This window comes from Centrocercus urophasianus, unplaced genomic scaffold (genome assembly GCF_019232065.1).
Source record: "Centrocercus urophasianus isolate 14NV4802_14NV808 unplaced genomic scaffold, USGS_Curo_1.0 seq_11, whole genome shotgun sequence".
In the NCBI taxonomy this organism is placed as follows: domain Eukaryota; kingdom Metazoa; phylum Chordata; class Aves; order Galliformes; family Phasianidae; genus Centrocercus; species Centrocercus urophasianus.
This window is the reverse complement of record NW_024884253.1, coordinates 82222939-82247280: the sequence shown is the minus strand read 5'-3', so window position 1 is coordinate 82247280 and position 24342 is coordinate 82222939. Positions and strand designations below refer to the sequence as shown.

The 24342-nt window shown below is 38.5% G+C and overlaps 1 protein-coding gene across 1 annotated transcript; it reads left to right on the top strand.

The window, feature by feature from the left end:
* The first annotated feature begins 1210 nt into the window (after positions 1-1210).
* Positions 1211-23017, top strand: MAK (male germ cell associated kinase). The gene is made up of 14 exons (XM_042837201.1): positions 1211-1371; positions 2449-2503; positions 4535-4656; positions 5659-5738; positions 7233-7365; positions 7459-7630; positions 11943-12110; positions 13340-13660; positions 14626-14807; positions 15334-15464; positions 16557-16688; positions 18684-18758; positions 21483-21611; positions 22468-23017. Exons 1-14 carry the CDS (start codon positions 1271-1273, stop codon positions 22617-22619), a joined length of 1953 nt encoding a protein of 650 aa, XP_042693135.1. The 5' UTR covers positions 1211-1270; the 3' UTR covers positions 22620-23017.
* Positions 23018-24342: the final 1325 nt, after the last annotated feature.

The window sequence follows — 24342 nt, the reverse complement described above, 5'->3', positions numbered from 1 at the left end:
TCTCACCTCAGTTTTCTCTCTTTTAGTTTAAAACCTTTCTTGCTTGTCCTATCACTATCAGACTGTTAACATAAGTGACTACGTCAACTTGTTCATGAGAGTCATCAGTAGAACAGCCTGGCATGCATTCATGTTATGGTGAATGTATGTGATGTGTATTAAGGTTCTTAAATATTGATGTCGAGTTATGTAGTTTTCATGTGATTTTATGCCTTTCCACAGAGCAATTTTGACATTTCTATTTGAGTACTGAAGGAACATCCTGAAATTTCACAGCTAAGCTGTGTGCGGATGGACAAGGCACAGCTGGAACTGGACTTGGCAAAGGGGTGCAAAGAAGAGAAAGAAAGGCTTCTGCACCAACCTGACATCTGGTATATCAACCAGAAGAGGTTGTTCAGTGCTTTTTCTGGGCAGGCATTTCTCTTACTGAGCAGATGCCTGCTCCAGCTTGTTGGCTTCACGCTCCTAAAGGGCCAATTTTATTGTTGCATTTTGCCAGACCTGTAAATCTCAAGCCTGAGATTTGTCACCTACTGAGTCTGAGTGCCTTAATCTGTTTGGACAGCCTTACCAACCTGTAGCTAATTCTGGCATGAGGATAAAGTTGCGTGCTGAATTTTGCATCTCTTGCTGAAGTAGGCTGACAGTGCATGTCAACTCACTTGAGTTATTTTGGATTTTTAAACACCAGATACATAGAGATAATGCTGGAATTAGGTTAACAGTAGATGGTACTTAAGCATTTAGGTTACAGTAAATAAATGCTGCAGTGAGCAGTTGTTAGATTTTCCTGGGATTAGTTAAATTTCTTCTATTCTGTAGGAGTAGGGAATGATGACAGTAATCTTGCCTGTCTGTTGCTTACTGTGACCCTAATCCTAGACTCAGCACCTGAAGGATTTAAGGTAACTAGTCATACTGAGGTGTTCTATTTCAAAGAACACAAATAGATCTCAGGTTACTGTTATAAAGAAATTACAGGGTGTCTTTTGCCTTATTTTTTTTGCACTTATTTTTTTTTTCCAGGATCTGCTGAGAATTACCATGCTCTTCTACCTCTCAGTGGATCTCAAAATACATGTAATTCAGAGGAGACCGGTGACCATCCTGCTCTGTTATGAGGAAACATCCAGCAACCTCAGGCTATCTGGAAGAAGATTTCTCTAAAAAAAAAAAAAAAAAAAAATCAAAAGGCAAAAAAATCCTTCAAAAATACAGAAGACATCCAGAACTTCATAAATTAGTAATTGTAGTTGGATAAGAAAAAATGAACCGTTACACAATCATGAAGCAGCTGGGTGATGGCACCTATGGCAGTGTGTTGATGGGAAAGAGCAATGAATCAGGAGAGCTTGTGGCCATCAAACGGTACGTAACGTCTGCACAGAGTAAAGATACTTGGAAAGATGTAAGGTCTTGACTTTATTGCTCTATGCAGTCTGTGTACAAGAAAAAAAGAATGTCTCTTTTTAAAAATATTTAAATCAGTTGCTTAAGTGAGTGAGTGTGGGTCATACTTCCTTCTAATACATCTGGAGATGCGTTCATCTGTGTAACTCACAGGCAAATGGAGCAATGTTTTATGAGAAATGTTTTCCATTCTTGGTATCTCAGGATTTGGAATTGTTTTGTGTGATTATTTTTTTTTAAATTATTTTTTTCAGGTTGGGGATTTAGAAAGGGAATAGTTTTGAATGAAGATGAATGCCTCTTAATTGAAATATTAGTTTTAAATAGCTGCTCTGTAGGATCTAGAACTGTACAGAAATGCAGTAAAGGACATGGCATTCACAACCCAGTCCCAAAATCTGATTAACACCTAATTACCCATATTTTTACCTAAGACTTCCAAATAAACACAACAGTCTATGTACAAGTGTAATACTTTTATGTACGAATATTGCTTGAAAAAATGACATTATTTTTTCACTATTAATATCTTTGAATAGGCTTGAAAAAAAAGGACTGATCTGTACAGTTGACTAATTATAATTTCAAGCAGTTAAGATGCTTTGCAGATCTCAAGTTTTCTTGTTTTCCTAGAATGTGTGACTTGGGCAAAAAGAAGTAGCTTTTCTTGTTTCAAAATGCATGTTTTATTTTCAGTGTCACTGTTGCTGTCCTCCTTATTAGGGGCACAATTCAAGTGATGCAACAGGATTGTGCGTCCTCGATGCTTTTAGAAATACTTTATAGTATAAGTTGTCTCCTGTTAACTACTCAACTACAAATGTTTGCAACAGTCAATCATGAAATATTTTAAATTTCTAATAAATGTAAGAGTTGTGTTTGCTTTGATTATGTTGCTGAAAGGTATTGTGGAATGTTTTAAATTTGGTCCAAGAAAGAGGTAGTGCTGTATTAAGAACATAGCATAGCTGGATCTTGTTTTGTTCTCAAAGCATCCTCTGTTACTGAAAATACTTTCTTTGACTTTTATTTCAGAATGAAAAGGAAGTTCTATTCATGGGATGAGTGCATGAATTTGAGAGAAGTCAAGGTAAAATGGTGAACATACCACACTTGAAAATAAGTGTCTGGTTAGGTCTGTCTGAAGGAAAAGGGCTTAGACTATGCACAAGCATCAGGCCAAACTCAGTGAACTTTTTAAGTGAGAGTCACAGGCTCCAAAAGCTGTGCGTTTCTGGAACTCCTAGAGCTGCTTCTGCTTTGTGGAATATCCTGCCATTCTCATGCAGTGGCCATGTCTTGTAGCCAAGCCTCTTGTCTTTGAGAGAAGACAATTAATTTGACATTTTTCGTGTGTTTTACCAGCCTACTCTAGCATGTGTTTCTAGGTTTTTAGGCAGTCCTCATATCATGTATTTGGGACACTTTTAAAAACACTGGAAGTCTTGGCTACCCAAGTGACAGAATAAAGCCTGACCTTGAACACTTTGCTTTAAATTTCAAGTTGTCCCATGTTTCAGGCCTCTGAATTTCTGTAAATACAAAACTCCCTAACAGAGGAATTGAGTGTCCATAACTTGAATATCCACAGTTTAGGTTTAACTTAACGGAAATAGCACATAATGTCTCCAGAAATGAAACCTGCAAGGGGGAGTATCCTTATTCATAAAAACAGAAAGCTTTTGACACATGGTGTTCTCCTGGAGAAACTGGCAGCCCAGGGCTTGAAAAGTGCATTGTTTGCTGGGTAAGGAACTTGCTGGATGGCCAGACCCAGGGAGTGGTGGTGAATGAAGATAAATCCAGCAGGTGACCAGTCATGAGTGATGTTCCCCAGGCATTAGTACTGGGGCCTGTCCTGTTCAGTATCTTTATTGATGACCTGGTGCACCCTCAGTAAGTTTGCAGGTGACACCAAGTTGGCAGTCTATCTTTCTAGGGGGGTAGAATGGCCCCATGGAGGCATCTGGACAGGCTGGATAGCCAGGCTGAGGCCAATGGTATGAAGTTCAACAAGACCAAGTGCTGAGTCCTGCACTGTGGCCACAACAACCCCACGCAATGCTGCAGGCTTGGGACAGAGCAGCTGCAAGTCTGGGTGGAGGAAACGGACCTGGGGGTGTTGGTTGACACTTGGCTGAACATGAGCCAGCAGCATGCCCAGGTGGCCAAGAATGCCAACGGCATCCTGGCTTGTGTTAGAAATAGCATTGCCAGCAGGGAACTGATCATCCCTCTGTATTCAGTACTGGTGAGGCTGCACCTCAAGTACTGTGTTCAGTTCAGGGCCCCTCACTACAAAATAGACATTGAGACCCTGGAGAGCATCCACAGATGGGCAACGAAGCTGCGAGGGGTCTGGAGCACAAGTCTTATGAGGGTGGCTGAGGGAGCTGGGATTGTTCAGTCTGGAGAAGAGGAGGCTCAGGGGGGAACTTATCACCCTCTACAACCACCTGAAGGGAGGTTGTGGCAAGGTGGGGATTGGCCTCTTCTGTTTTGTGACTAGTGATAGGACTAGAGAGAATGGCCTTAATTTGTGCCAGGGGGTATTCAGGTTACATATTAGGAAAAACCTCTCTGAAAGAGTGGCCAAGTGCTGGAACGGGCTGCCCAGGGAGGTGGTACAGTCACAGTCCCTGGAGTGCTCAATAAATGTTTAGATGTTGTACTGAGTGATGTGGTTTAGTGTGCAGTGTTGGTGGTATGTGGACGGTCAGACTGAATGATCTTGGAGGTCTTTTCCAACCTTGGTAATTCTATGATCCAAACAAAAAAATTGCTAGGCTTTCTTACTCAGTTCTCTAAGCAAAAGTTGTTACAGGTGCAGAATGGCCTTTCATTCTAGGCAGTTAAGTTCTTGTGTTATTCTTCACCTCAGCTATGATGTAATCCCCACAAAGAGAATTTTAAGCTGTTTAATATTTGCTGCTTTTATTTTGAAATTAATTTAAAATGCTATTTTGTTAGGAAAAGGGAGATTACAAGATAATTAGAGGCTACCTGATGGGTATGTTCTGTTAATTCCTTACTAGAAACTTTTACGTAGTACACATGCAGCTCAGGTAAGGAGATAGTCAATGTCAAGTTATCTGAAACCCTGCATTTGTCTCTGAAACAGTCCCTGAAGAAGCTAAATCATGCCAATGTAATAAAATTGAAAGAAGTCATAAGAGAAAATGACCACCTTTACTTCGTGTTTGAATACATGAAGGAAAATCTCTATCAATTGATGAAGGACAGGTACGTCTTTCTCGGAGAACAAGTAGTGTGCTATCATCCTTTATGTATGTTTCTTACACTGTCTTGAAGAACATACTGGAATTTCTGTTTGAGGCTCTTGCAGTGCTACTGATGTGAACAGAATCTGCTGCACCTGCTTATTTGAGGGTAAAATTCTGCACTGCTTAGCATAACAGCATTGCACATTGTAATATTCCTGGGAGTAAGACTTTATGAAGTTATTCATGTGATAACTTGCATGTCTTTTGTATTTATTGAGCCAAAAGAGAAATTCCAAATACTTTTTTCTTTATTAGCCTTCATTAACACATGAAGGATTGGACCAATGCCATTCATTCTGCTTTTGCTAATGGGTTTGGCTTAAGGTGGGGGTGATCATCTTCTCGTGAACATGCACGAGTGCACATGAAGATCATTATATGTGCTGTATGATGTGGCAGTCTTGGAGAAACAGCACAAAGCAATGCTTTCAGGTGGACTGTAGATTAGGACTTGCCATTTTAATAATATTTTTCTTCAAATTATTTTTGCCTTTACTGTGTTTCCTTCAGGTTCTGTCGTGTACCTTTATCTCCTTGTGCACAAAGCCTTTCAGTAGCTGTTAGCAACATTAGTGTGATGTTCACTGACAGCTGCAAAGCACTGCTCTTGCTCAGGCTTCCATAAGAGCACCACTGGGTAGCACATACACAATGGTGCTGTGCAGGTGCTTGCTCTGATACAGTGTGTGCATTCATTTGGTCAAGCATATTACAGGGCAGCCAGATTCATCTGCAAGTAGACATCTCTGCTGAGAAGTCAGTCTGCAGTAAAGATAGTGAGCAGAATTATGGCTTGGAAGCAGTATTTTTGACATATGCTATGTGAGTCTATGTATGTAAAACTTAACAGGTCTGTTTTAATCTGTTTGGGACACACTGTGCAAAATGAGGAAGTGTGTGTTCTGTCTTACAGGAAAAAATAGTCTCTTAATTATGTGAAATTATTAATCTTTCTTCACAGAAACAAGTTGTTCCCTGAGTCAGTCATCAGGAACATGATGTATCAGATACTGCAAGGGTTAGCTTTCATCCATAAACATGGTAGGTTTGCCACTGGAGTTTGCTTGTGTAACGCTTCCATAAGAAAAAAAAGACAATGCACAGTAATAACATGAATAAAAATATTCATCAAAGGCTCTTAATTATCTCTAGTAAAAATTTTTCCAGACTGTTTCAAATATGGTGTTTTTAAAGAACATCTAAGTTACCTCTTTTATAATCAGATATGCTTTCTTTTTGAAAACACTGGATATTGTTAGTTCCACGTTTAGTACTTTTATCTTTTCTTAGATTCTGTATGAATAAACAAACTGAGGAAGCTCAAATGCTGTGCTGTGCATATCTGTTACTCCAGAAAGATCTATTTAAAGAGCATTTATACCTCATAGATGGCAGTTCTTACCTGTCTTGAGATATCATAACTAATATGGCATCCTTAGTCATAAAAGATATTTAACTGTAACTTGGTCACTAAAAATCCAAATAATCTCCTTATCAAATACATTTTGCATTGAAATATTTTAAGAGTTGAGACTATTCAAGCAATTACAAGCACATTAAAAAAAAAGAAGTGCTGTGTGGTGGCATCAACAAAAGCTTCACAGCACTTTTGATTATCATGTGTAATATACATCTGGAAACTGCATTCTGAAACACTGACACTGAACTCCTTTGCATTTCAGAAATTATTTTCTATTCTCTTAGTTAACTCTTATTTTGTATGTGTCATTCACATGACAGTGGTATCCTTAGAGCTTTCCAAAGAGAGTTAAGGTTTCACTCAAAGTGATTTCTGATGGGATTTGACTTATTCTGGCACAGCCTGTTGATGGGTTCAGTTCCATTTAGTGCTGTCAGATAGCCAGAAATTGATGGCTTCTGTCTTTCTGATCAAGGTCATATGTTGTTCTCTGATTATTAGCATTTTCTTTTCCTTCCTTACTTCTCCATGAAATAAATGAGAAAGCTAAAATACATGGTAAAACTGCCATTTCTAAGTTACTGTATTAGTGTTTTGCTTTCTACACAAGTATCTAGCAATAAGAGAGATGGTAAATTCAAGCAGTTGCATTTCACTGTAATAATTTCAGCCACTTGCCCACAGTGGTTGTCAGTTTTTGCATGCAGAAATTGTATGCTGTGCTGTAAGTATGCTGTATAGTAAGTGAATATCAATCAATTTGCTTTATAAAGAGATCCTGCCTACTAATTAACCAGCAGAACTGATTTGCTCAAGTACTTACCTGCTTTCCAGGTACACAGCTGCTAAAGCCAGCCCAGCACTAAGCATTCAAGAAACTTAATGTGCCTGAATTACTAATATTAGCATTCCTGAGCACAACACAGACATCTTTTAAATGTAATTAAAGAATATGTGGTGTAATAATCACCGGAGGTTAAATGTGTGCATTGGGAGTGGGGTTGTCATTCAGTTATGTTGAATCAAAAAAAGCCAAAATTTTGGATGACTGTTGGACCTTGCTATTTAAGAAATAATTACGCAATTTACCCTAATTTCTCCTTAATCTCCTGCAGGATTTTTTCATAGAGACATGAAGCCTGAAAACCTTCTTTGTATTGGTCCAGAACTTGTAAAAATAGCTGATTTTGGTTTGGCTAGAGAGCTGAGATCTCAGCCACCGTATACAGATTACGTGTCCACCAGGTGGTAAGTACAGGATGCAATTAATACACTGTATTAATGAACTACCTTTCTCTGATGACTGTTTTAATTTATGTACTCCTTTTCCCATCCTCATAGGTACCGTGCTCCTGAAGTTCTGCTGCGGTCATCCATCTACAGCTCACCTATTGACATATGGGCAGTTGGCAGCATCATGGCTGAATTATACACACTGAGACCCCTTTTCCCAGGCACAAGTGAAGTAGATGAAATCTTCAAGATTTGCCAAGTATTAGGCACTCCAAAGAAGGTCAGACTTCTAGAACTCATGCAATAGCACTTACTCAATATTTTATAATCACTTTATTTATTTATTGTTGCACTTCCAGAACATACATGTAGTCTGTTTTAGTAATTTTATTGTGGAGTTAAGTTTTCTCAACTCTGTCTTTTGAAACATCTGCTAAGGCACAGAATACTGGACTTCTGTACTGTATAAGCATCTGTTTTATATCCTGCTATTATGTGCTGCTCTGTGATGAAAGTCAGATAAAGCTGTTTAGTTAACTAAAGACATGCACATCAGAAGAACTGGGAAAAAACAACCAAAAAAAAACCCCCTAGTGTTAGGATTTCATGTTGCCACAACTGATTAATTTTTCTTTGCCAAAACTCCAATTTTTCAAGGCTGGTACCTAGAATTTGGAGCTTGTGGAAGTTGCTCTGAATAAGTTGAATTGTGGTATTTTCTTATTTTTTAAGCATAGAAGAAATACTTGATCTCAAGCACAAATCCATTGTATAGAGTCCTTAATGACAAAGCAATGAAGGAGAATGATTTCTCAAGATATTTAGCTCTATCAGAAATTAATTAAGACCTACAAGGGAGATTTGGGTAGTGCATGTAAAAATGTGTACAGTTGTATTTACTTCTGTTAAAGTTTTCAGGAAATGGGTATATGAACATGAGTTTGTTTTGCACAACAAATACTTCCTGCAAGTTACCTGCAAGACGTGTTGGGTTCTTTCGTACCAACTAAATATGCTTAATCCTTGAATTACAAGTGTTGTGAGTTGTACTGAATAAAGACATGAACTAATCAGAATGCAGCAGCTGAAATGCACAGAGACACACAGAAACACAGACTGGAAAGGTGAGTCGGTGAGTTTGTAGGAGTTGTCAAAGAATGTTCAAAAGAGAATGAATTCCTAAGAAGTGCTCAAAACAAGTGCAAACCAAGAATGTGAGAAAATGAACACTGCAGCTTGACAAAAGTCAAAGAATGCGATGGCAGAAAGCAAAGTAGGATGAAGAAAAAGGGAGTGTGTAAGCAGGGACAGACATCATGACACTGCAGTGTCTAATGAAGCAGTGAGGAGATTTCAGAATCAATTGGAATAAAAGGAAATAAGCTTACCTTCCAAATTTTGAATCAGTTGGGAAAAAAGAAAGAAAAAAAAAAAAAGCAATATAATAAAAATATGTTTACAGAAGAAAACTGTGGTGGCTAAGGTCAGAGATGACAGATGTATTATGAGGTAAATAGATACCTGTGAAACTACTGACTGAACGAAGTCTCTAGCTGTGGAAAACCACTGGTGTTGTGCCAATATAAAATAAAGTGTAGCTCTCATACAGTAGAGGAGCTCTTGTCAGTGAAGAATTGAGGAACAGAAAGCTTAAAACTAAAGTAGAGTAAGTTTAGCTAGGAGCTTAAAGCGATGGGAAAAGATCTAAGAGAATGTACTGGGAAACAGGTGCAAGTTCATGAGAGAGCAGAGTATGAAAGGTCAAAGGTGGAGTTGTATATGAGATATATATAACTGGTGGCAGTGAAAATTGAGACTGGATGAGTAAGTGAAAACTGTTACATACAAAACAGTGCTTTCTGTGACAATCGTGCATCAGGAGTAATGTGTAATATGTAGCAGTATTTCAAGAATTGAGTTTTCAAACCCAGATGTTAATTCTTTCTTGAGCAGCTCACAAGACTAGGATGAGAATGTTTAGCAGCTCATCAAATTATCTAAGAAAGAGAACAACACTTGGGCTTCTGGAACATTTTCAGTGCATAGCACAATTTGCGGGCATGCAAGCAGATCAGAGGGAGACTTAACAAAGTGTAGCAGAGCAGCGTTGAGGTCACTGGTGTGGCTCTGTAACTTTATTAGCTGCTGAAAAGAAGCATGTAGCTGGTTGCTTGAGAAAGGAGGGAGCAACACTGCCTGAATATTTCAGAGAAAATTGTAGCCTCTTGGAAAGAGCTCGCGGGTTAGAGATGCTATAAGTCAGCCCTCTTAAGATCAGAAAGCTGTAATTAGTTGCTTTGTGCCTCTGTCATCTGTTGGGCAGTCCTGGAACTTTTATCTCCTTATGACAGTGCTGAGGCATTCTTCAGGGACATCGCTGTGTAAGAAGGGTATTTAAATATTATAATACAATTGATCACCACAAATAATGACTTGGTTATGGTGTATTATGAAAAACACAAGCAGTTCTTTTAGTACTCTGTTTTTGAGGATAAAGTTAATGAATTGAATTTTTATATGTAGACTCGTTTATTCCATTAACTTGCTGTAAGGAATGACAGGAGTTATGCCCAGAAGCTGTCTTTGTTCCAAATTGCCTTCCTTTTAGTGGTTTAAGTCTGTGATACCATGCTGATGACTTCTGTTGGTTGATTTGGTTGCTTTTGGCTTTTGTTTAATGATATTTAGTAGTGACAGGAACTACTTCGCTCTATTTCATCCTGGCTTTGATCAGGAATGGTATGGTGAGCAGGACTGAAGGCCTACTGATGGAATAGATTTTCCTTTGTAAATTGGCAGATAACAGGCAAGGAAGGACTGAGTATATTAGAAGACAAGATTAGAATTCAGAATTTCCTATAAGACTAGTTGCAGTTTACATATTACTGAAGATTTTTGAGTGCTGTACTTATGCAGTTCTAATTATTCTTGACTAAATAGCTGGGGATAACTACCCAGCTAATATTTCTTCAGAAGAAGATGTAGGAGCTGTATAATACATTGTACATCAGTGTTGTGTTGGAACAAATACCGTATCAGTGCGTAGAAAAAGAAGTACAGTCCATTGACATACAAGCTAATCTTTCTGTTCCATTTATAAGTTTTGCATTTCAATGAAGAGTTCTATGTTTCAGAGACCAGAGGAGAAAAACCTGAAAATCCAAGATCCAAGAATTCAATTGTTTGATCTTCTCTAGCCTCTGCAAAGGAAGATGGAAAGAAAGAACAAGAAATACACCTAATTTATAAACAGGCTGTTTTAGAGACAAAAGCAGTAGTTGTTCTTGGTATCCAGGGATGATAGCATACTCAGCAATGGTCTCGTATTGCTACGAGAGAATCGTGTATTTTTCTCTTCTGCAGGGCAGTTAGTCTATGCAATAGACTGTCTATAGCAGTTGTGGCTGTGGAACTGCAAACTCTGTGACAATAATACCTGTGAAGAAGAGGCAGGAGCATGGACTAGATAATCTCTTGAGATCTTTGCCAGTCCTAGGATTCTGTATTCAAACAGTGCAATTATCAAGCAACCAAGGACTTCAGGTTTTACTTCTTGAAAGTTTAACACTCTCACACAAAAACCCACTAAGTTCTCATATTATGATCACGATTTTCCTATTGCAGTAATGTCTGGTTATAGTTAAATCACCAAATGTCTTACTGGTGTAGTCAGTGATAGATTGATTGGTTGTACATCTGTCCACATCATGATTGCACAAACATGGTAGGGTGGTGTAATGCAAAAGAGCCAGTGCTTCTGCATAAGCTTTACTGATCCCAAAGAAAATACAAAGATGCAAGTTAATACCCATCAGTTTAATAGGGAGTACTTGTGTTAGTGGGGCTGTTAGCCAGCCAGTCAGTCTCTGCTGAGTCCTCATTAGTAAGAGAAGCAGGCTTGTAGCAAGTCCACCCTAGGATTACCCCCCCCAGCAGATAATGGTGGCAGCCACCCTAACCCCCTCAGTACTGTGGCCATATATATAACAGCAGGAGACAATAATGCATCATGTATCAGGGTAAGAAAGATCCTTTGTGGAAAGCAAGGATACTTGGTCACAGCTGCCAAGGAACTTCTCACAAGCAGGTTTCTTCTAGCTGCATGCAGAAACTGTAGGCTGTTTACTTGTGTTCCCAACCAAACATGAGCCCTTTCTCATGGGCAAGTTACCTGTTCAGGCTGTGATCTGTATTTTTCCATGCAGCTGGGTAGAAAGGCCTCACCTCTGGTATTATCATAATGGAAGTACATAGAAATCAACTGTTTAAGCTTATTTCTGTAATGGATGGGATTTGCTTAGCTGCTCCTGATACCTACTGCAATCTCTTCTCCTTCAGAGTGTACATCCAAGTGTTGCATGCACAAAGACAGTTCTCCCTTCACCTACAGAAGAAAGACTGCCACTTGAGACTGATGCTGAACTGACTGGTGCCACAGCAATTGCAATGAAAAACAGTAATGCTTGTTTTTCACTGTACAGGAAGGAACTACACAGGCCAAGCACGACTCAAGCTACAGAAAAGTGTAACTTGATCTAATCCCTCAAACACTTAGTCTTTTCTTAAACTTGTTCTTCTTTCCTTTTAAACAGAGTGACTGGCCAGAAGGATACCACCTCTCTTCTGCCATGAATTTCCGTTTCCCACAGTGCGTCCCTATAAGTTTAAAAACTCTCATCCCAAATGCAAGCAGTGAAGCCATACAGCTTATGAGTGATATGCTGAATTGGAATCCAAAGAAGAGACCTACAGCAAGCCAGGTCTGAGCACCTAAATTATAAGGACAAGACTACATCGTCTTGCATTGGCAAAAATTGGTAGATGCAGAAATACAATTTGATTGTCATCATAATGAAGGCTAGAGTACACTTTTGAACACTTCATTGGGAGACACTGAAAACAAAGCTTTGTTTTTGTGAAGTTGCAGATGGAATGCAGTAGGGAGAGTGCAGGATAGTGGGGTTTTTTTTACTAGGAAATGGGCTGTACAATGTACTGAGTGATAAGGGAAGAACTTTGAGAAGAACATGTCAATAAGTCACCAAGGTCACAGGTTTTTTTCCTAGGTTAATTTTAGAAAATTAGGTATAGATATTTCAAAGATATATACATTCTACTTGTTTTTGAGTATGTATAGCTAATGCAATTCTGTTTAGAAGGTATGAGAGTGCAGTTGAGAAACAAAAGGAAGGTGATGAGTTTATCATAGGTGGACATGATGAAAGTGATTCAGAAGTGGTTAAGGAGGTGGTGCAAAGCACAGCAACCATATTTGTCTGCTTTATAAAGCATGTGTTGTTACAGTCACTGAGATCAAACTGTAGTGCAGTGCTATACATCTCTATGCAGAATGCTGCATGGTACGTTATGACAGCAAATAACCAGGTTCTGCCCAAGAGAGTTGGCAAGGAAGCAGCAATCCATAACCAAAAGGGAAAGTTTAACGTGTTTTCATAGAAGGGTGTACAAAGGCAGTGATTTTCAAGAACAGCTGAGGCAAGAAATCTCTTTGAGAACTAACAAAGAGCAGGAGTTGACCCAGAGACAGCAGAAGAACTTGTTCCACAGGAAGAACTGTATTTGTAAGATATGTAATATAGTTAGCAGGAAAGCATGCAATAGGGAATTTTTTACTATAGTAGAAACAACCTGTTTTTAAGTTGTAATTTGTTACTGTGTGAATATAGAATGGAGTTAAATGCAAAATGCACATAAAAAAACAGACTTCACCAAACACAGAAGGAAGAAAAAGACTTCTATTAAATGTACAGGTGGATCCATCTTACTAAACTGTATGGCAGAGAAAGCTAAAAATGCAGAACTGACAGGTGGATAAATACAACATTTACACATGAACTTCTTATGCATCTGTCTTTCACTACTGTGGTAGAGATTACTCAAATGCTTCAGAAACATGCTCACATCCTCAAAGAAGTTACCAAAGTCAACTTTTTGAAGTACAGTTAGTGTGTCGTATCTTCTTCTCTAGGCACTGAAGTACCCTTACTTTCAAGTTGGCCAAGTTTTAGGACCTCCCCCACAAAATTTGGAGAAGCAGACTCCTGTTAAACCAGTGCAGCCAACAGAACCAAAGCCAACTTTACCCAAACTGGAAGCTGTATCCAAGCCAGAGCCTCTGTCTTCACCTGAGGAACCTGACAAAACACAGCCACAGTCTCTGTCAAAGGCTAATCACCAGCCTCTCCAGCAAATTCAGGTGCCCCAGAATACAGCTAACCAGCAAGTATCAAAACAGCAGCAGACACAGGTGCAGCCATTTTTTCCAGCTATCAATAAAGACTCATCTGGGGTAAGTTGTCTTCAGTAGATACCTAACTTAGACAGGTGGTTCTTTTACAAATCCTTAATGTATTGAATGTGGCTGTTCTCTGAAAATCACCATACTTATTAAAAAAATAAAATAAATAATAATTTAAAAAAAAAAAAAAGCAATCATGTAATTAAGGACTTTGAGAATATAACTAATCACTTACTGAAATTTTGTCAGCAAATGAGAAAAATAGGTTACTTCATGGATGTCCGACTTCTTGGCATGCCTGAGCCGTGCTGAGAGAAGAGGGATTGTCTTGGGCCTTTTATACATAGACTGCACTGTGAGCTGTGCTGGGCCATGGGTTAGACATACCTGGTTTCCTTCTAACAGCAGTTTGCAGTCTGTTGTAATAACTTTTAGAGTCATAGAATCGCTCAGGCTGGAAAAAGACCAAGTCCAACCACAACCTAACCACACTACCCTAACTCTAACAACCCTCTGCTAAATCATGTCCCTGAGCACCACATCCAAACTGCTTTTAAACACATCCAAGCTGCCTTTTTTATGGCATTCATTTTCTTGATTGCAAACCGAGCAGTTCCTGTAATCACATGGACCCTGCAATTTCTTAGTTCATAAGAATCTTAAAAGTAAGGTTTTTAGCTTCATACAATTGCTGTACCACCAGTAAGAGTGTGAGTTCAGCAGGATACCAGCAACAGAGCCTGAGTGCTGAACTGGGCCTTCAAACAGAATGTTAATTGAGTATGTCAGCTAGATTTGAGCCATTTGAAGTTGGCAGTCCAAAATACCTGCCAACTTTGTCATATATTTTGTGCTTAAAATCATTAAGGTTATGACCAAAATAGGTACAGTGCAATGGTTTTTTAAAAAAATCCTTCCATGTTCTTAAGCAGTAGTAATCAACTATATGTAAAATATAAAGTTTTAGAATTTAATTAGAGTTGTATTTTTTCTTCTTCTGTTCGTATTTGAAATAGAAACAAGCAGCCCAGAATGGCACAGTGGGTGCTAAAAGTTGCAGGAGACGATGGGGTCAGACTTTGACAAAGGCTGTGGACAGCTGGGATGAATTGGACGATGCTGAATTTGGAATGTCGTGTTCAAAGAAGCCTAGCATTGCACTGTTAAAAGAAAAGAAAAACAAGGAATGTCTCTTTAGGTAGGTCTTGGAATTATAAAATCACTTTTATAGAAAATGTGTTTTAGTACACAGTGATCAGCAGATTTATAGATTGGTTAAAACAGATCTGCTAAAAATGAACTTGCTGAAACTCTGCAGTAGTGCAAAAGGCTCTGTGAACAGGCCAGCTTTGAGCTGGGTGTTGATGTAGCACCAGTAATATCTGTAATTCTTTCCATCACATAGGTGTCTATCTTGTTTTTAACAGTGTTTTACTGAAGTGGTACCTGATTTCCCATGTCAGTGAGGCTAGGGGAAGTTCTGCCACAGTTACTTAATTACTTTTAAGTCTATATATTGTATACACTTCTTTTCTTCCACTTTCATATTGTCAGGTAAAATTCTCATGAGATATGAGATTTAGCTGTTACTTTCTGTGGGAATGAAGTCTACTGATGAAAGCAGGATAAGAGAAGAGCACTGCATCCTTAAGCCAGCCTCAGCTCATGGCATTCTAAGGTGGACTTGTTGATTACACAGCTTGAACATTTTGATTTTTTTTCAGTGTGCCAGAACCAAAAGCTTCACACTGTACCCAGCCAGGAGCAGAAAATAAAGGTGTAATGAGAAATGATTCTGGAAGATCCAATACAACAGCAAAACAGTACTATCTAAGACAATCAAGATACCTGCCAGGTAAGGGGAAAAGTCAACATGTCATGGAAAATGCAAACAGTGAACAATCTATATACAGCACACTCAAACTTCAGATTTCACATTGGGTAATTCTCTTTTCCTACTCAAGCTAAATTTTTGGACTAAATGCCTTTCCAAGAACATATCTTTCCACTATTAATACAGAAAGTCCTGGTTATGCATAAGTGGAAAAGAGATCAACACTGCTTGTGCAGTGTAAATGTTCACAGAAGCTCTTATGACCAGCAACATATAAAACCCTCAGTTTTTGGACACCTGGAAATATATCCTAACTGACCATGAGCAATGTATCTGAGAAGTGAGAAAGATGCCCACGTATAGCACAGTGATAACTTCTAAGTATGAAATCACTTCTTCAGTGCTTAATTGGATGCCCTAAGACTCAACACTTTGCCCAAAAGAGGGGAAAAAAGCTTTCCTATCTAAAGATAACAAATAGAAAGTTAATCTACACTTCTTATATTTTGAAGTATGCTTCTAATACTTCCCTATTTTTATTAGTTTTCAATGAGAGTGGCATAGTAGTTTAAATATATATATTTCTGCACTTAATAATAGTTCCAAGAAGCATATTTGTTATTTATCCATATCAATATAGCTCTGTTACCACTGGATATGTGAGCTGCTTTCATGCTGTGTAATCCCATTAACTCACCAATGCTCGTGACATGCTGAAGTAACAAGAACTTCTTTGTCCTATTTTTAAACTTATCCTCTGAAGAAAGTTTATTTTTAGCCTTGAGAACCTTTGTTTTCAATATATTTCTTTCATTTCTGCTAATTGTTTGAGGGTCTTATATATCAATAAGGTTATGATGTTATAGACACCAAGTAACTGCAGTAAAACTACCAGTTGTCTTGAATGCACGAAAACAAGAGTTCTAAAATCACTGTATCTAATTTTCAGTTGAGAAATATAACCTAACCAATGGATGTTGTCCTTTGACTTACATTAATAATGTTTATGTTCTGTGAGAAATAGAGTTTTGTTTTATTGTTCTAGAAATGACTGATTTTTCATGGGTTGAATTATGTTTGGAAATTAACATCTGCCATAATTTCTTTTTTAAGGTGTAAACCCTAAGACTGTCTCTTTAGTAGCAATCAATAAAGAAGGATCTCATGGAACCTGGAACAACCAGTTGTTTTCCAAGCCATTGACACATGTTGGAGAAGGACTGCCTTTCAACAGAAATAATACAGGTATAAGTGTAATAAACAGCAGTCACCTTGTTTTTCATCATACTTTATTTAATTAATTTGCTTATAGGCCAACTTTGTTTTTCTTAATTTAAACAGAGACTCAAAGTAATCTTTTCATACCTAAGCTATGTGTTTTGCTTTCAGATCATAAAGGAAGTACAGACTAGCTGTTAGAATAAAGTTCTGTCAGGACAAATTTTGTCTGTAATCCTCTTAAGCTGATTATCTCACTGTGATAATTTAAGGAAATAGCTTGATTTCACTACTGCCTGGTCAGTGTGATGTGGAACACTATGAAATAACAGTCTCACATATGAAAACAAATGAGGTGTTGCCTAACATCAATTAGAGATACCAGCCTGGCAGATGGGAAGTCCCCTCACTTTCAGCAAGGAACTTGCAGTGAGGTGCCTTTTGTAGTAGCTTTTGTGGAAAATGCTCTTATCAGCATTTTACAGAGTGAAGAGTAAGGCTTAAACAAGTACAATGGCTTATCTGAGATTTCACTGAGGTAAGCATAGGACTTGAGACTGAAATCTACCTTCTGAACACTAGATAGTCCTGTCACTCTTAAGTTTTGAAGCCAGCACGGGTCGCTGCCAGCATCAATGCTAATGACCACCTGTAGCAGAAATGCTGTCAGGGCTTGAAGCACTGATTGAGCACCTGCTGGGAAGGCAGGGGAACCCAGGGGAGCTCAGGTGCAAGCAATGCAGTGAGTGATTGGAAGGAGTGGAACCAGGATCCATGCCTTCCCAGATCTCATGTTAAGGGTTGATAGTGGAGAGAAAGGTATCTTGTTTGAAGGTCCCTGCCTACCAAAGGTAAGCAGTCTGTCTTCTGTGTTACTGTACATTATAGTGTTACACCATCTGACCTAATGTGTTTGTACAAGAACTTCAGGAGGCTTGTTCATATGCAGCTGCTGCATGCTTTTTTAATAAAACTTTAGTAGCCCCCCAGCTGTGTTATCAAAACATTTTCCTTTTGGAAGTCAGGTGAAGTTTAAGTTGCTCATCTGAAATCATGGAGAGCACTTAAGAAATGGAAAAATAACAGCAGCAACTGGAACATGGAATAAAACGCTTTTTAAAGTAACCATAAATATTTTCTGGGTTTCTGAATTTTAGATCTGTGTGCCTTAAAGTAAGTTGATTTTGACAAAATACTCTTGCATAGGAAGAGACAGAAAAAGGCAGAGCTTGTTTCCATAAGTATGTATTAGTAAGCCAGACAGCTATGTACTGAATTGGGCTATAAACAAACTTAGGTCAATGCCAGTGGTAAAACCTCACTTCTGTCTTACTATGGCTATCTACTGAAAAGTCAAAGAAAAATCATCTTTAAGAAAAAGTGTTTGAAAACACTGAGCATTATTTCCATTGATATCTTAAATAACATACACTAAGGTTTTATGTACCAGGCAGGCAACAACGCTTAAAGCAGACACAGGAAACTGTGGTAGTTGGACCACTGACCAGAGTAATATGGTAGATGTATGTATTCCTTTTTCATGCTGATAGGATTGAAAGCTGGCACTGTGCTGCTTGGTGTTTAAATAACTATGTTTAGTTTCTTCACGTGCTTTTATTTTTTCTTTACCCACAATGCTGCTCTAGGGTAAAATAACATAAGAACAAATAGTTACGAAAGCTTTATTTGTAAGCAATGGTGAAGCTGTGACCAACTTTGCAAATATGCCTTAATGCTTGAACTTGTGAATTGTGCATTGGTATGACTATAATGTGACTGCATTGTTGGTTAATTAGTTACTTTTTGAGCTACTTTCTAATGAATGAAAACAGTTTTAAAAGCAGGAGATGTTACTTAAACAAAGGGGTACATGAAATTATAGCTACGTCAGTGTCAGGTATTCTTTTTTGCTCTGCTTTTCCTCATTTCTTTGGTATCACCTAACCAGATTCTTCATATACTTTCTCTAAAATTCTGTCTTTCCATCTTTTTCTCTCTCTCTCTCATTCTCCTTATGTACAGAAGAGAACTTAATTACACCCATTGAAAAACTATCATGCAAAGAAAGTTTGAATGAAAAATTAGAGGATCCAAAAGGTAATTTATAGCAATTATAACCTGGCTCTTTGCACATTTCATATTTGTTTTACATTTTCTCCCAAAAAATACATCTACAGTGCAGATTCCAAAAGATCACATCCTTCATTTTCAGTTGTAATGTGTTTTGTCCAACTTTGCTCTCTTCTTTATGTCTGCTTTTAGACCAAGCAGGGTCTGCTGCCCTATGCGTTAGGGGGTAGCAACTTATGCAGTGACATGCAGCAGCAGCAGGGAAGCAGCAGAGGTCCATCTTAGTTACCACAGTGTAATGTAGTGTGAAAAACAGCTTCTACCTTGATTTTTACTCTTAGAAGTAGACAAAGTAAAAAAAATAGCCATATAAGTAAGGTCTGTTTGTTTTTCATACTGACAAAATTGTTTCCCTTCTGAATCTGCAGCTAAACTAAGTGGTGTAATGCTGAAAGAGGGCAGATAATTTCTCATCACATGTAGACTAACTCATTCATGTTAACCTGGATCGTTTCAGTACACTCTTTGAAACCTGAGAGAATGAAGTGACTACATGTATACTTACAAATGCCTTTAAATAACATCTGAATGTTCCAGTAAGTGACTTCATAACTTTCTTTCTGGAGAAGAACTGATCCTAAAGGAGGAACACACGCATCCCTGAGGGAATGCTTGCTGCTAATATCGCTTGCCACTTGCACCACTGACTGCATTCTAATTCTTTGTTATTTACACACTGTGATTGCACAGGTTTGATTGATTAACCTCAGTGTAAACAGATGGAAACTAGGGTTTCCAGGCAGCCATGTTCATATCTAAACACACTCCTCATTGCAAGCATTGTAAAGGCGTAATGTTTCACCTCTCCCTCCATTTTGGCACCTGAGGTGTGTACTGTATCCCTTTGCAACTACTTGTAGTTTTTTCTCAACTTGTTGCCCAGCATGAATGATTCAATGGCTTCATCCCTTGAGAAGAATCAGGTATGCACTGAGCTATGCTGCCCAGACCATGCTTACACTTGCTGGCACACAGCTGTGTTTGCTCACACATCTGCTGCCAACCCTCCTTGATGCCTGATGGACTTCTACAGCAAGAACTTCTGTTTTGCATGGCAGTTGCCAGAGGTAAGGAATGACCTACTGCATACCTCTCCATGCGTGGTTTTGAAATGTTAGCAGTCATAACTTTGCCTTGAATTTCTTATTTTTCTTCTGTCCAAGGAAAAGACAATTTCTTCAGTCCTCTCAGTTTCACCCAGACTGTTCCTCTGGACTGTGCTTATCCCTTTTCTGCAGAAGAGTTCATAAAGAACGTCAGATATGAAGAGGTAAGAAGAAGAAGAAAAAAAAACGGTTGAAAAACTTTTGACAGGCAGCTTTGCAGAGCTGTAGCTAAGAAACATGTGGAACGAGTCATTTTGAGGTTATATTAAGGCTTGTCATGGTCTCAGATTTCAGAATTTTAAGATATCCTCTGACAGATCAGTATTATACCTTATGAAGCAGTCCCAGTGAAAAGATCAGGAAGTGGGGGAATACATGCATGTATGTTTATGCAGACAAGGGAATGTAACACCAAAATTGTTGCTTTTGTTTTTCAGGCAAAATTGTGGAGAAGAACTTACAACTCCAAGGAAGTTGTAATTTGAGTACCTTATTAAAGTTTTATTTTTCATCAGGATCTGTGTCATCCTTTATTCCACTGGAGCCTGGCATCAGAAGCCACCTAGGACCCACCTGTTGACAGGACTGTGGGGTTATGGGCAAGAAGAGGTATATGATGACCCAAAACAGCTGTAATTAGCTGAGGATACTTTTGTGGTTTGTAGATGATCAATTCTGCACCTTATAGAGCCACTGCACTAATTCTGACATTAGCACAGAAGACTGAGGGTGGTAGTGTGAAGAGGAGGGTTTTGGGATTGCACTGGGGCCAGTGATTTAGGAGAACAAACTGTCAAATCACACTGTATATTTTATCAACCACTCTTGGAACCATCCTGATGGAAGCACTCCTCTTCAAACATTGTGCTATCACACAGCTTTTTAAGAGTGTCTAGGTGATGACAGACAAGAAATCCACTTGGAACAGTCTAAATATTTGAGTTGATTCCACACCGCTGTACAGTAACCTCAATAATAATTTCATGTGTAAATGCATAATGTTTCTTAGCTTCCTAATGATGGATTGGAAAGGATGATTATGTTCATCTTCCCAAGGCAACACTCCCTTAGAGAAAGTTGTGGACTAAAGCCAAGCACAGCAAATGTCAGACTTCAAAAGAGAGGGGAACTAGATCTTACTTTTGTAGCAGGCCTTTAGCCAGGGAACTGGCTAAGTCAACTTCAAGTGATGCACCACAAGAGGAGTTGTGGTTCCATTTTTAGATAGATGTAGGTCATACATGTTGAGCATAAGAGTACTGTTGCATGCTGATTTTCAAGACTGAAGTGCTAAAACCTGCTTCCAGTAAATAAAAGGTAAGATCCTGTCTTGCACTAAAACTCAATGTAAACTCTTGCTAGGCAATATAAGTTTAATGAAAGTGTTAAGGAACTGGTCATACTACTCTTATCTTCACTGCTGCTGCACTGCAGATATATACTTCTTCCCTACAGACAAGCACTGGGGAAGAACACCACTCACTCATTATTCTTGTGATCATGCAAGTATGTTATGAAGTGACTGTGAAAATGCATATTTCATGGATGCAACTGAAAATATTAAAACCTCCTGTAACATCCACAGGAAATTCTGACTTTGTGGGAGGTGCTGCTTACAACCCATCAGGAGGATACATCCCTTCCTTTCATAAGAAAGAAGTTGGATCAGCTGGACAACGGATACAGCTGGCTCCTATTGCTCCATCTGTATCTGGTAAGAAAATGTGTATGCTAAGATGTTTCTTAACACCAGTATGAAAAGTAGATACATTCAAGCTTAAATAGAAAAATATTCGTATTTAAATTGGTTTAGAGGCATTTTCTTGACAGAGGTTTTCTTGCAGCATGTGGCAGTCCTGAGTCTTTAAATATAATGCCATTTAATGCACTTGAATAATGCTGAACCATGCTTACAGTATGCTAAACAACCCCAGAAAAGGTAAATACTTCCCTCAGATGACTCAGTAAATCCACAAGTAGTGTTACATATACAGTACAAGCACTGTATTAAAATAAACTGTTCTGTTCTTCATTAGCTCTATGGGGTTGCTCTGCAGCTTTAGTAGTGGTAATTTAAGACAGGTTTTCATCCCACTGTTAGCTATGCAAGTCTGAGTGTCACCCCAGTAGCTGACAGTACTCTTGTAGCCATGAAATATAAAGGGAGTGCTTTCTGGAGTGAAAGTGTAGACATCACTACATTATAGAAAGTAAAAGCCAAACAACATGGGTTTGTTACTGTGTGCTTATTCAAGTGCTTGAAATAAATAAGAAAGAATACTTCCTTTCTACAGCAGTTTTGCGATAGGAGATTGAAATTCAGTAAAAAGCTCCACAACTGTCTCAGTGTTGTCTGCAGGAATTGCTGCAAAACTGGTATCCGATAAGTGAGAATTACCAGTAAGATAAGCAAACTCTAGGAAACATCAGCCTTATCTGAAAACAAGGACAGTCTGGTCTCTGATGTGTTAATAGCTCTGAGTACCACAAGTCATCCTTCAACTCTCATTCTGTGCAGGAGTAAAATACTACTTCAGTCATCATTAATTCCAAGTTCTTGTTCCTTTCAGATTATTCCTGGAAAACCAAAGCTGCTCGTGCTCAGTTAGCAGGTCCTACTTACAATTCAGCAAAAAGCATGAATATTTTAACTCATGCACCAACAATTCAGCCAGTCCATGGAAGAACAGACTGGATGGCTAAGTATGGAGGACACAGATAGAAAATACCATCTTGAACGAGGCTCACATGATACCTGCACAGTTCTCCTGCCTGAAATGCCTATCTGCTCTAATCTTTCCTAAGACCTATGCAATAGTAAAGACAGAAACAGACAACTTTGTGTTCTACTATCTGTGGACACACACCAAAAAAATCACATTATTTAAAATACTGGCTATTAAGTAGGATTTCATTAAGTATTGTACAACACATCTTGCCAAATCTATCACGTATTTAGAAGTAATGAGAAGTAGATTTCACCTGGCACTTTTCTATAGAAGACTTCCTATTAGCACAGTCTTAAAAACAAGAGCTTTAATTTCTTGCCCTATGCAAAAGTCCACCATTGTACATGAAAGCAGCTTAGGTCACAAGCAGCTAGAACTGGGGCTAAAGCAGAACAGCTCCAGGCTCCCAGCTGATACACTGGTTCCTTCCTGGAAATATCAAAGTGAAAGTGCAGACTGGGCTTTGTGAAGAACATCAGTGTCCTCTAAGGATTTCAGAACTCGCTTGTACCTAAAGAGTTGCTCAGGGTCTGTAATGTGTAAATAAAATGAGAACTCCTTGTAGCTGGACAGAAGCAATATGGTGACAATTCCTGCTCCTGGAAGCTCTGAAAATACATCCCAGTAGCAACACTGGAAAACAGCTAAGCAAGTACTGAATGCTGCACTTCCCTCACTGAGCTGTAGTGAAACTTAAAACCAGACTGTACTGTTAAAATTAGCTTATGACCACTTTCAGTTGAAGATCTGTGGAGAATTACATCTCCCTTGTCAAAGGTATATCACAGCAACATTTTAAGGAATCCAAATCCCAGTCTCATCAGCTGTTCTAAAGGTGAATTTAAAAAGGCATAAGTGGTTGGTAACCGTCTTACTGGGTGATGACACGAACCAGACTTCTTCATAACTCAAAGAAGCCCTGTGAATCATGTGAGGGAGGAAATAAAGCTGCTTTTCTAAGAAGTTACTTTCTCTTTTAGATCTTTAAAGCCAGCTTAAGTCCTGTATGTAAGACCACGTACAAGCTTTAATAATGCAACACCTCAATGTTTATATGCTCATGTCATACTTTCCTTGGCACCTATGCTAAGTTTTACAGAAATATCTTGCAAAGGAACCTTGCAGTGTACAATAAATATATTTTTTTAATGTTGATCTAGGCTACTTCTGTTCACAGCTGTGTTTAGAATAGATGTTTTGGTAGTAATATTAAACCTGCCATTTTAAAATACAAAACGAGTATGTTCTTTAAAGATGTGAAACTGGTGATAACTTTTTTTTGTTTTTAAACTGCATATCAAGTTCTCAGTTCCTGCTCTTGACCTAACGTGCCGTAATAGTTGGGCTATATAACCTACTGGAAGTTAAACTGAAGCAGGAGCATTAAAAAACAAAAAACCAAACACCAAAAGCAAATGTTACTTTAATACTGGAAGTGATTTGTAGAGAGCTGGATAACTGGTTAGTAACACACTAGAAGACTTAATTCAGTTACTATTGGTTTTGTCTCAGATACCTGTCACTCCATTAGTACTAACAGATCTTCATATGCTGTTTAGGCATATCTTATTGTAGCTGTAGAATATATCTGTAACTCACTGTAGAAATGAAGACCACCCTCACACTTTCTAGAACAGTTCTGGTTCATAAATACACTAGTTTTATTAATGAAATCCAGGAGAAATTAATCACTCATCCCTGGTAGTAGATGCCAGT

What these genes read in the sequence shown, in the direction of transcription:
- MAK (XM_042837201.1), top strand. Translation starts at nt 1,271, where the DNA reads ATGAACCGTTACACAATCATGAAGCAGCTGGGTGATGGCACCTATGGC. An exon ending in TGAATTTGAGAGAAGTCAAG is followed by an intron (nt 2,504 to 4,534) that starts GTAAAATGGTGA and finishes TCTCTGAAACAG; the next exon opens with TCCCTGAAGAAGCTAAATCA. An exon ending in TCAATAAAGACTCATCTGGG is followed by an intron (nt 13,661 to 14,625) that starts GTAAGTTGTCTT and finishes TATTTGAAATAG; the next exon opens with AAACAAGCAGCCCAGAATGG.